General features: G+C 45.8%; 1 protein-coding gene across 1 annotated transcript in view; it reads left to right on the top strand.

Annotated features, from left to right (window-relative positions):
• trol (terribly reduced optic lobes) overlaps window positions 1-13431 on the top strand; it is a 256374-nt gene that overhangs the window by 83698 nt on the left and 159245 nt on the right. Inside the window, exons 2-9 of the mRNA XM_025308098.1 lie at window positions 18-186; window positions 541-743; window positions 1437-1611; window positions 2542-2710; window positions 4200-4363; window positions 5604-5771; window positions 7365-7580; window positions 9817-9933. Of these exons, the coding sequence (XP_025163883.1) occupies window positions 18-186; window positions 541-743; window positions 1437-1611; window positions 2542-2710; window positions 4200-4363; window positions 5604-5771; window positions 7365-7580; window positions 9817-9933 (1381 nt within the window). The remainder of the gene's footprint in view (window positions 1-17; window positions 187-540; window positions 744-1436; window positions 1612-2541; window positions 2711-4199; window positions 4364-5603; window positions 5772-7364; window positions 7581-9816; window positions 9934-13431) is intronic.

Raw genomic sequence — 13431 nt, forward strand, 5'->3', positions numbered from 1 at the left:
CCGCTTCGCTCTTTCAGGACGATGACTTGATTTTCGATCCAGACGGCAAACAGCTCACGGCGCAGACGCCGTTGATCGAGACGCAGCAGGATCAGTCCCTTTTACACAGGATAAAGAGAGGACTTTGGAGCTTTTTCGGCTCACCGGCCAGCACGACCACAACAACCACGACGCAAGCGCCTCCAGGTATTATCGGGGTCAACCTAAAAATTCCTTTCGATTCTCCGATGCAACTTCACTCTATTTCCGTCGATAAAAACAAATCGCTAATCAACCGATGCTCACCGCCATCGTGGTCTATCCTCTTGCGAAAGTGGATATCTAAACTATTTGCAGACGTGTCTCACTCTTTTCTATGTATGTCGTTAGAAAGTGATTTAGCGTCGAGAAAGACGGAAAATCAATCCGACCTCTTATTGGCCGACTCGACATAATTGGTGGAAACTATATCGGCGTAAATCCGTTATCTTGCAAATCTTCTACCGCTAAAGTCTCCGAAAACGCGTGCGTCTTCTAAAGTGCTCGACTTTTATTCGATAGATCAAGAGCAGACGATACACCAAGATCAAAGCCTAGATCAACAAGAAGATCAAGATCAAGATATCGACGAGTCGGTCTTTGTCAACACCAAGGACGGAAACCATACAGTCGTTCAGCCGGAAGAGTCGAGCGTCGAGAACGGCGTCATCGAGAGATTGACTCTCAACAATGGCGACGGCGACGACAACGGCGAAGAGGACGAGGTATAGAAGCTGAAACTGTTGAAAACTCCCCAAGTTGAAATTCCGATCCTACTTTGGACCTCAGTATTCCATCTAATACTAATCTGATGCTCTAAAACCATCAGTATCTTCTGCTTTAACTTATGCTTTCGTCGAGAAACTTTTTCAAGAACTTACAAATAACACAACTGCGCGCCATTTTGAGGACTTTTTCTCTCTTTTAATTATCTGAATTAAATCTCAGTAAATGCGCACAGATTACTGCTGCCAATTCCGGAATCTTCAACCTTTACACATGTTATCAAGGACATGACGTACCCAACGACAAACTCCAAAAGATTTTAGTCGTCGTTCACTGTTCATTAAAAAATTATTAACAGAATCTGTTAATCACAGTAGATGCGCGTACAAAACACGGGGAGCGGGGAAGGAGCACTCCCACCCCCAAAGAACTTACTCAACCCTAGCCTCTATTATTGTAACTTTGATTTTTACACGATATAAAATTCTAATACAGTACGCTCATTTCTCCAAACTTTTTTGTTAGTAATTTTTTTTATAAAGCAGCGACCGTTTAAGACCTTTTGGAGGTCAAGGACGTGTCCTTCATATTTCAAGGTCGGAGATATCAAGGGTGGCAGCAGTAATCTGTTGCTGCCCGTTTGTCGTCCTTTGTCGCGTCAATCGTACAATTTGTGTCGTGTGTCCTTGCAGCACAATAACGAAGTGGAAGATGTCGCGGAGAGTCGGAGGATGCCGGTGATATACGGAAACAGCGACGACGAGGACCTGGCCGGCTCGGGAGATATCGAAGGCAGTGCGGGTGAAACGGACCTGGACAACCGTGTTCACGCGGAAGACCGGCATACCAACGTCGTCGGTCCAGCGAGTAAGTATCCGGCTCTCTCTCTCTCTCTCTCTCTCTCTCTCTCTCTCTCTCTCTCTCTCTCTCTCTCTCTCCCTCTCCCTCTCCCTCTCCCTCTCCCTCTCTCTCTCTCTCTCTCTCTCTCTCTCTCTCTCTCTCTCTCTCTCTCTCTATAGAGAGACCGCCGTTCGCGCGCATTGAAGCTGCTTACCACCGCCGCCATGTTGGATAGTCGAGAAGCGAGAAGCGAGACGCTGAAAATGCCGGCGGTCTCTCAAGTATTCCTCTCGCACGAGTATCTTTTTATTCGGAAATGGCACGCAAGAATTTTAAGCCTGCATTTCCTCGCTTCTGACGTCATCAACCACGAGTGACACTGGACGGAGGGACCTTAACGCTAAAAAGTACCGACGGTTAACCCGACCTATTTCTACCGGAGCGGTCGAAGCGACAGGTTTTTGTAAAAGAATTCGTTTAGCAAAGGCTAAAATGTTCATTCGTTTCTTTCAGTTTTATGCAAGGTCCGTGAAAAAGATACAAAGTGCATCGCTCTGTAGACTCGAATAATTTTTCCATGAAATCGCAAGCTGGTTATTTCTCGGTTAATTCTCATGTTAACCGCGTTCGCTTATTATTTTAGCGGATTTCCACTTATTATTTTAGCGAATTATTTGAGCTCGATTCGAGCGATCGTCAAACACGCGGGAAATCGAGGTAACTCGCATATACGTGTTTTGCGCTCGTTTTATTTTGCGTTATTAATAACGACACGTTGTTTTACATCCGGCCAAGCTCTCGCTTCCGCGCATCGACGAAGAGGCTCTTTCCCTCGGAAAGATGTCAAAGGCGATTCAGCATCGTTCCCGATAGCAATAGCGAAATTGTTTGCTCCGCTTCTCACTTGCCGCTTATTTTTGCAATCATCGTCGCTAACATCGCGCTGACTTCTTACAGGATTCTATCGGGTCACCCTGACAGTCAGCGAGCCCTACAGGCGGGAATACTCCGACAGAAACAGCCCCGAGTACCGCGAGCTGAGCAACAATCTCACCAAGGCCATCGAGAACTTGTACAATCGTCACATTCCGAATTACAATTATTTCGCGAACGTCGTCAAGATATCGTAAGTACGATCATCTGCGCGCCTGCGCGAATGGTACTCCCTAGAGTTCTGCACGAAAATGGTCCAAAATATCTACGGCTTGAGCCGAAATGTTCACCCTCACTTCCGACCTCGATATTCCGCTTGACGCTAATTTGATATCTCGAAGCCTACATCGACTTATCCTGATTCCTTGCCGAGGAAATTCTCGAGAATCTACAAGTGACAAGTTGGGCGTCTGCCACTTCTAGGCGCAAAGAGTATGGGGGACTTGTATTCCTATATATAAATTAAATCTCCATTCGTCCTGGCAGGATTTGCAAATGTTATACGAGTGAAAGATAAGGTCGAAATTTCGACTGTCAGTCATTCATAAACTTCAATCCGTGTCGAAATTTCGATCCTATTTTCAACTTTAATTCCATTTACCGCGAACTTCATATGTTGAAACCTGTAATATTTCATTTATCACTATCTTCATACTCCGAAACCTATATCAATCAATCAATCTTGATTCTATTTAATCTACAATTTTGCCGAGAGACCTAAAAAATGGCAAATTGTATCATGTGGCCAATTTTCTGCCACTTGGAGGCGCGCTGACTAGAACTTTCCAATTTCTATTCGTAAACTCCACTCGTCCTGCGGACGAGGATTTGTAAATGCCAAGTGTTTTGGCTCGAAAATAGGATCAAAATCCCGATTCGAGCGCTCTCTTATTCATAGAAGTAGGAAACTAGAAATGTTTATAAAACTTGGACACAGACGGGTGCACAGACTATGAGCGCTCTGTGTTATTCTGGTACGTTTAGTGTGCCATTCACCGATCGTCGGTGAATACTCGTTTTATTGTTCCCGCCGGAAGCAGTTTCGTCGGTTGTTCGCTTTAAGAGTGCGCGAGCGAATATACGATATGAGCTACACGCGTAGACGATGACTCGATTCTCGCTTGATCCAAAAGGCGCCAACTAGAAATCTCAGAGTTCGATGAAACGACTAACTTCGGTGTCGACTCGCGTATTGATCAAGTCCCAATTTTCGACTGTCCGATATGATCTTTACGCGAAGATTCTTCTAAGAAGAACGGGTTGTGAAACAGGACAGGCGTCTTCGAGTCGACGGTCATAGTCAGATTTTCTATTAAAAATCTATTAAATATCATTCTATTAAAAATCGTTCCAAGTCCATCTTCAGACACTCCGTAGCCAGTGAAGCAACAACTTGTACAGCATCTGAAGATAGACCTCAGACAATCTTAGGTGGAAGAAGATTCGACTATGAATGGCCGGCCTTGCCTTGGGTTTGCCTCGTTTTGACGAAGGACGAAGGACGGTTGTCCGCGAATTATTCAATTATTGTCAAGGTAGAAAATTGAGATTAAGATGAATGACACGCGCCAATTAGGACGGATGCAAGTCGGACGACCGATTGCATCGGTGCAGAACTCTAGAAGTCCTCTCAACGCCGAGCGTTTCGTCAACAGCCGTCATCACTACGCTTTCCTTTCCAGGCCCACGTCCGACGCTTTCACGTCCCAAGTCACCCTCGACATCGGCTCGACGTTCACGGACGAGCACAAGGTGCGCGACGTCCTCGAGCAACAGCTGCTGCAGTACCACTCCTTGGGCAGCATCCAAGTAGGTCCTGAGGGATTCAGCTTCAGGATATTCCAAGGTACCAAGCGCCCGTCGTCGGCGGCGGCGGCGGCGGCGGCTGCCTAACGACTGGAAATGATCGATTTCACGTCGGAGAACGAGAAGCTAAACTTCGTAATTCGCCGGCTCGCCCGCGACGCCTCCGCGGCCTCTTACCGGGAAACTTTGAATACGCCGAGGTGCGCGAAGACTCGCTCGCTCGCGCTGAATATCGGACTGTCGGATTCTCAGCTGTCAAAATTGATTAACGACGGCGCGCGAGAGATCCCACGGACGCAACAATCGCGGCGACGAATGATGTATTTAACGTCAGGAGGCGGAATCGATCATTTCGCCGGAGGCACGCGTGATTCGCGGAGGCTCGCCGGTGCATTAGAATGCGAGTAGATGTGCACGCGTGGGAATGCAAACTCGTCGTCGCGAGTTCGGCCTCGCGACCGCGAGATTATTCGCCACCCTCCGCGCCCGCGGTCCAGTTTTATCTTTCATTTCGATCGATGTGTAGCTTTCGTTGGAGTCTCATTAGTTCGCGCGGCTCGTCTAGGGTTGCCAACCGCCCGGTTTCGACCCGGACTGTCAGGGTTTTCAGAAGTCTTGTCCAGTGTTCCGGTTAACAAGTCACAAACCGGATGTCATGTGTCCGTCGGTTTTTAAGTTATATCCAATCAATGGAATGAGAGAGATCAGATTTTAGCGACGTTTCTCCGTTTCAAGCGCCTGCAAACGATCGAGCGGCACGAAAAGCCATCTGGTGGCCAAATGGGGATCCGCCGAACCATCATTCCATATATATTAAAAAAGTAATAGTTTATTATTAATTTATCCAATCAAATCTTGTTCATAAAATTGTTTGGAAATTAATATTGTAAATAAATTCTTGTCATATTTTGTCGTATTTAATGCAACGTTATGATTATTATTTCTGTCCGGTTTAGTTCGCTTTGGGTTTGTTACCAAAGAAGAAATGTCCGGTAATTTTAACCTTTGGACTTGGCAACCCTAGGCTCGTCTCGCTGTTCTCTTCACCCCTCCCCCCGCCCCCCTCCCCCTGACTAGCTAGCCAGCGCCAGCCAGCCCGGTTTCTTCCCTAAACCTCGATTATCTCTTACGTTCTTATTAATTACGTGCTCCCCTTTTGTTTTGCACCTCCCTCCGAACGCCCACGTCGACGGCGCACGATCCGCTTTTGCGCGCGATTCCATTCCTGAAACTGCGAACACACGCAAACGCCCCGGACGACGCCCGGCCGGGGGGAGCAGCCGGCGAGAAAGACACAGAGCCGGAATGCGATCAGTCGGCCGAGTTAATGTGCAAGAGCGGTGCATGCGTGCCGTTAGAGTCGCGCTGCGACGGCGTGTTGCAGTGCGACGACGGCTCAGACGAGGACAACTGCCCGACGGAGCTGACCAGCAAGATCAACGAAGACGGTAAGTACGCGACATCCTCCCGACAGCGACTGCGGAGCCGAATCCTTCGCGCTCCTTCGCGACGCTTGTCCGCACACGAAGAGAGTGTTATAGCGGAGACCAGTCTACTGCAAACTTCTCGCTCGCTGCATGTGCGTCTTCCCTTGCTCTTCCTTCGTTTCCTTGTTCCCTTTTGTTGTTTCTTTTCTCTTCTTCTTCTCTCGGTCTTGCGTCGAGCAAAATGTCGAATTTTCCAAGTCGACATACCGACCCTCTTCTGCTTAAATGTGTTATTAAATATCGCATGTTTTATGCATACGATATTTCAACAGGATTGATTAACAGGACGATGTTCATTGATTGTTGCAAAGCTCGATGAAAGATTGAATAACTACAAGTACGTTAAATAATAGTCGACTATATTTGTCGCTTAGAATTGTCACTTTGTTTCATTGGCTGTCTGTTGACAGCGCATCTAATTTATCGGATGCGATTAATTAGGCTTTACAAGTAAATTACCAGCAGTATCGTAACACCGAAAACCAATTATCACGATGGCAGTCAACGTTAATTAAAACATTTACTGCATAGAGAAAAATACCGATTACTCAGTTTGCTCTCCTGCTTTTAAATAACGGTTATCGTCACAACGGAGAATATTCATTGCAAATTTTACGAGAAAGCTCATTTTCATGTAATCGAAAAAAAGAATGTATCCTTCTTCCCAAGAAATTTATAAGACTTGCAAAATATATAAATAATATAGAGAAACAGACCGAATCCTTTTTCTGTCAACTCGATATTTTTATATGAATCTAAAATATTTGTGATTAGCATTAATTAATTAAAAGATTCAGAATGTACTTTGAGTAAATTTGACGCTAATATAATAAACTTGCGGATTTGGAGAAGCATAAATTTATGAAATAATTGAGATAAGTAACAATTTTCATTTCATATTCTTATCTCTCTTTAGTATTCTTGGGTTGAAATTAGTAAACTGGCTGGAACTCAGGAAATATACCTTGAAGAAATCCGATGAACTCGTGATAGATCTCGCGGGTATCTTTAATAAGTTACGAAATACTCGAAACAAGTAACATTCTTATTGACTTTATTTGAACGCGGCATTTTTCTATGTACCTTTCCCTTGCATGGCAGCAAAATGTTCACCAAAGTGTTCCTTGGCGAGACAAACTCAACGGCCTATTTCTGCGCTACTAGAAGACGCGGAAAGATCCTTCCAATCGAAGGGCATTGATGACTGGCTATAACATTCTCTCCGTGTGCAATCTGCACAATTCGTCTCAATCGCTTCTTCTGGCTTCTCGAGGTCGCGGCGCGACTTCGCGTGTACAGACCAACGAAACACATACAGAGCGCCCCTCATACGCTGTAAAATCGTTGCGATCAATCATGTCTCGCATCGTTCGAATGCGCTATCCTTGGAGTGTCCTGCCGGAGACCCAAGGAGCGAGGCGCGTTACGGTCCTCTTCGTCGACTCTTTCTCTCTCTCTCTCTCTCTCTCTCTCTCTTTCTCTATCTCTCTCTAACACGATCGGCCTTTCACCTCGCGCCGGTGAACACCAATTGCTGATGTACGCGACATGTAGATACGACCTCGGACCTGCCGACGGAGACCCCGGGTGACAACAAGGACGATGAGGAAATTGCGCACTCTACCCTGAGGCCGTTCTCAAACACGTGTCGCGCCGACGACACCATACGCTGCTCCGACGGCAGCCGTTACATCTGCTCGGTGCAGGAGTGCGACGGTGTTCAGGATTGCGATGACGGCGGCGACGAGCTCAACTGCTCGGGAGGTACAGGTACAGGTTGAGCCGGACGGATCCTCGGCGAGGATCAGGCTCGAAATGCTCGAAAACAGGTCGGCGACACGGAAGGACGAGCATTGTCTTCCGATAAACATCAGCTAACGCTAACGTTCGAATTTCTCGTTCGCGCGGGGAAAATTGTCCGGATGAGCCGATTCTCTGGCGAGATATAAGCGACTCGGAAATTCCTATTGAAGATACCGGAATACTCGGTTGAAGTTAACCAGGAAGTTACCAGGAAACTTGATCATTTAGGCCGAATTCTGGTAACTTCAAGCGGAATTTCTGGATCATTCGTATCTCAGCAGAAAATCGCCTCGTGCACTAAACATTTTTCTTCCTACGACAATGAAACTGTTACGCAAGTTACAAGGTTGACTGGGTTGAAGTTACAAGATTGGCGTTGCTTGATGTTTACCGGATTGTCGTTTCGACGAATACCATAAATGTGGCACGGAGAAGGAAGCAAAGACGCCTGCCTCCTTTTGCTCGAGGGGAACAGAGTGCCTGTTTCTTAGAATCGATTTTGCTTATAATTTCCGGCTCATAAGAACTGGAAATTTCGTTTTCTCCAACCGAAACGCACTTAGTGGTCCATCTCTTGTATCAATTCAATCAATATCTCTTCTTAGTGCATTTTCTCGCGACAGAATGCACTCTCAATATCAACATTCGAAATTCAAATATCGTTCGCTCTTTTCAACCGCCATTTGCATTACTAACGGATTTCAAAATAGAATGCGCGTAGAAACAAATCAGTTTGATTTAACGTGACAAAATGAAGAAGGAATCGGGCAATCGAGGGGGGGGGGAAATTCCTTTTGGTTGCACACATTGTTTCGAAAAATCATAATCCCGATTTTCGGAAAATGGGACAATCCCAATAATAATCCCAAAGTATACAATGTTCCGAAGAGGTATCGTTGAAAAAAAGTACACACACACAATCTTAATACCTGCTCATTTGAATACACTCTATTCCACACTGAGGAAAATATCCGATTGTTAATTTCGTTATCCGATCAAATATCCGGTGTATTTAATCGGACATTTGATCGGATAACAAAATTAACAATCAGATATTTCTGATATTTTTCTCCGTGCAATGAGTAAGTTATTAATGCAGATCTAGATTCAACGAGACAGTCCATTATTTCAATAAAAACTGTATTTTGCTACATTACCCCGATATTCGGATTACGGTATTTATTACGACTTCTCAAACGAATTGCTCCGCTTTGTAAATTTTAATAATTTCTCTCGAGACAATTCACGCCCATCAGAAATGTACTCAAGTCACTAAATGTCATTCTTCCAACGTTAAATTCACGTGAAATGTAATAAAACGGATAAAAACGCGCAATTTTTGGACGTAAAATCCTACGTCGAGGTGGATTGCGCGCGGAGATACGTCCGTTGCTGTGATAACTGTCAGGCGGAATGATCGGATATGTTCGCTTTCGGATTAACGCAAATGGGTTAACTATCAATAGCCGTTCGTCGATCGTTCGCGGCGATCTTGGCTTCTCTGCATTCTTGATTTTTCCCTCCCTCCCCACCCCCCCCCCGCTCCCTTTCTCTCTCTCTCTCTCTATTTCAAGCAAATCGACGCGAGTCTCGAATTTATCGCGTAACGCAAGTGCCGAGAGGCTCCGATAGAACCTGAAAAAGCCGCGAATCAAATGAATGAGGCGTTGTACCCGTCGAGATGACGAATGCGGTCCTTCTGGCAAAACACGCGTGTTCAACGCGTCTCTTTCTCTCCCTGACACACTGATAATAGATATACATACATCACGCTTCTTTACTACGCTTTTTTACACGAACGCGAGACCCGAGAATTTGTCGAATTCTAGCGCAATTTCGGCAATGTCGCATGTGTATATAGTTGTACATAAGGAATTCTTAAGAAGACCAATTCGTTGAGAATTTTTAAGGATTCCTTCTGGCAAAACACGCATCTTGTATAAATGTAAATATACGATCGTAGTTCGTAAGCCTCGTTATGCAATATGTAATATGCTAATATGCGTTATGTAATATGCTTCTCTCATCGTCGAAGCACACCGAGATGCTGGCGTCAGTCGTGCGTATCTTTTTTCCTTTCTATCACTCGCGATATTTCGAAATCTCTAAAATTCTAAAATTTCGCAACTTTGTGAAACGTATCGCGACAGTCGTGAATGCGGCACAGCGGGAGTAGCGATAATGTAACGTTAACGTTTCACAGGCTGCGACGCCGGCGAATTCGCCTGCGACGTCAACAGATGCATCCTGGAGCAGCAACGGTGCAATTTCATTAAGGATTGCCAGGATGGCAGCGACGAGCACGACTGTCATTATCCCGGTAAGTACTGCGACTTTCTTAATTTATTATTATCGAGCGGAGACTTTGTGCGATTTCGCGGTGAGCAGCTTTAACTCTCACCGCGAAATTTCATTCAAATGTCGCGACGCTGCATAGTGGAAAAGCCCGCACTTGCTGTCGCGCCTGTCAAAAAAAGACCGCAACGTTGCGAACGACGCAACGCGAGAGCGAATTCGCTCGATGACTGATTGCGTAATTAAAAAGTACACGCGGAGAAAATAAACTCCGATTCGTCGAACAGATGAATTTCTGTTGCTGGAGACCGGATGAAAGCTTAATCATCAACAGGAGCGGAAAGATTCCAGGAAGGTTTGGAAAATAATAAGAATATAAAATTAACGCCTTGACTTTTTACAAAAAGAAGTCAAGTCATCAGAGTGCCTCGTTCCACTCGATTACGCTATAAAAACGCCGTGTACAAACTTTTAAAAAGCTTCTATACTACTCATTTGAGCAAATATCGCGGCGTTTTGAGGACGCAGCTTATTTTTTTAGAAAGATTCTCTTAGAAGAAATCTTTTTCCGGTCAGTCAATCGTCTATTCTCAATTATCTCTCAACCCAGTTTTGCCGCGGCTGAATGTTTAAACGGATATTTTCGGTCGTAATAACAGAGATATCGTTTCTCTGTTATTCTGTCATTATTACCAACTCGCGAGAACAATCTCAATCGCTGACTGACATTTTGTTTCCCGTTCATAAAAAATCTGCCCAGAATTAAAAAGAAATTCAGTTCGTGTAAAACTGGATTTCCCGAATTTTTTACCGAAGATCAGATGAAAACTCGATTGTGGAAACAGAATATTTGCCGCTTCTCCTGACTGAGAGTCGTTTCTAATTTATAATTTATGTAGAAGTGCAGTAATCAAACAATTTGCACCTGCGTGCACGACAAACATATGCAAAAAGAACGATCCGTAAAATTGGCTCTTATCGTCCTTTACATTATTAGTCGATATAATTACATTATATTATTATACCACCTAATACTAATATATTTGTTATTATATTGTTGATGCGACGTGAGTTGTGTTTTACATCAACTTTATGAGTTCTGTATATCGGTATTATCACATTATATTATCAGCAAGATCGCTGTAGAAGATTTCCACTCGGTCAGTAACTTTCGGCGAGTAAAGCTTCTCGATCGAGTCTGAACGCAGCCGCGTGTCCGCAGACGAGTGCTTTCGCTCGCGATAGCAAACCTCGCCCCTCGTCGCTCGTCGATTTTCATGCTCACCCCGCGAGAATTGCCGCGCAAGAAACACGAGCTCGATCTCCGGAGCGTCCGGAGATTTTACCGACCGTTGCGCGCGTTCCATCCGGCGGCTCCCGTTATCTTTCAACTTTGTGTTTTACCCACGACCGCTGGCTTATCAGGCACAGCCCGAAAGCCCGGCGGGTAGATGCAACACAGAGTCTGTTCTACCGACCCGGAGGGGATCGATACGCCCGTCGTCGTAACCCTCGGGGGCGCGCTTGCACCCCCGTCGGAGGGTGGCTGGCTCATCGAAAGATCGACGCGCGATCCGCCGGGACACTCCCGGGGCTAATTCAGCTAATTTGAATCCCTCTTCGCTGGCGTCGGCCGCAAATTTCCGGCGACGTGTCTCTCCTCTCGAGCGAACGACGAAAGCGAGAGACGAGGGCGAGAGCCGCCAGTTCTTTCGCGCACCCCTTTCCCGCCCCGCCGCGCGCGCTCATTCTCTCTCTCTCTCTCTCTCTCTCTCTCTCTCGTCTTCTTTTTAAGCAGAGCGACGGAAGTTGCGGTTTTCTCGTCGCGGGAAAATAAGGTCGGACGCGGAGAAGCCGCGCGCGCGGCCAGGATGCACCCTACTGAATATTCAAAGCTCAAGGGCTTTTTTCCTGCCTCTCCTCTCGCCGCAGTCCGTGGCGCGTCCTCCGGCCTTTTTTTTCCCGCGGCTTCCGCAGCCTCGAGTGGAGGACGATCGTGGTCAACAACGTGGAAGCACCGGAAGCCGGCCGATGTGCAAAGCCCAGCCGATTGCGGCCACACGTACGCGCGCGCTTTGTTGCGCGAGAGAGCCGGCTTAATTAGACAGCCGCGCTGTGCTATCGGCTCGCTGAATTATGTCGCCGCGCGTCTTTCCCGCGGAAATTGCAAAAAACCCGGCATTGTCGCGACTTGCGCCTTATTCGATCACCATGTTGTAATTTGCCGCGCGTGTTTCGTTAATACGTTTAGTTCGCGACACGTTGAGAGCGGAGCGCGGCGAACCTCCGATAACGCGGCGGCGATCTCGCAGCAAACGTTATGTCGAACGAGCGCGCGCGCGCAAACACAATCGCGCCGCATTTTTCACATTTCTCGCACACATAGATTTCATACGTATAAATGTGTGTGTTTTACCATATTTAGCGAGGAACCTATCAGAGAAATCTTTCCGCGGGCCCGCCGCGCACATTTTCAAGGCTCTAAATTCAGCGTTTAAGATTGATAAGGATTCATAGTCAGGTCCTTATTAAGTTACCTTATGGAATCCTTATTACGTTTCTTTTTTTCAAATTATGGCTTCTGATTACTCGCCGCACGGCTATATCGGACGATGACATTAGAAATAAGAAATGACACGCTGAGAATTCTTTCATGTCACTTCCAAATGAAAAAGATATTTGCATGAAATAATGTCTCAGATCGCTTGAGCATGCTTGTAAAATATTTCGGAAAAGAAGCATAAAATGAATATCATAACATCATAAAGTATCACAAGGTGACAACAAGACGTAAAGTAGTGTTGAAGAGAAAAGTTGCATGTCGCGTTAATTTTACAACTATTTATTGACTGCTAAAAAAGGATAGTTTCTATAGCATTTCACAAATATATTCAAGTGATCTGAAGTGTTTTTTCAATGCAAAAACATCTTTATATTTGGGAATGACACCCGAAAATGCTTTTGTTAAAACTAGATAATGCAAATCATATTAGGTACAATGAGTAAGATCCCGACAAGGACCTGATTAACTGAACAATATTATATCATACACTAGGTTGGTTACATTAAGCTCCTAACGTGGACCCAATCATTATAACCTTATAAAGGTCTTCCTTACTCACTTGTCGTTAGGACTTTATAAAGACTGACTTACTTAGGATTACCTTTCATTCACTCTATTAGGTCCTCCTCATCAACGTTAGGCGTGAACCTGATCAACGTTTCCAGTCGAGTTCACGCGTTTGCCCTAAATGTAACGCGTTTAAACGCATCGAGCGAGCTGATTCCAAGCGAAAGGGAGAAACGCACGGGGGAGGGGGGGAGGGGGGAGGAGCTCGGCCAAAAAGAACACTCAGATTCGGAGCGAACGCGGACAAGTTCGCCGCAGGACACGTCCGACATAACGTACGTACGTACGTACGGAGGACGGAGACTCGCCGGTCCGATGAATTTTTCATCACGATATGCCGCGTAATGGCGGACGAAATCTGGAGTAGCGGGCTAATTAACCGCGCGATTTGCA

This window comes from Harpegnathos saltator, unplaced genomic scaffold (assembly GCF_003227715.2).
Source record: "Harpegnathos saltator strain DR-91 unplaced genomic scaffold, Hsal_v8.6 scaffold139, whole genome shotgun sequence".
Taxonomy (NCBI): domain Eukaryota; kingdom Metazoa; phylum Arthropoda; class Insecta; order Hymenoptera; family Formicidae; genus Harpegnathos; species Harpegnathos saltator.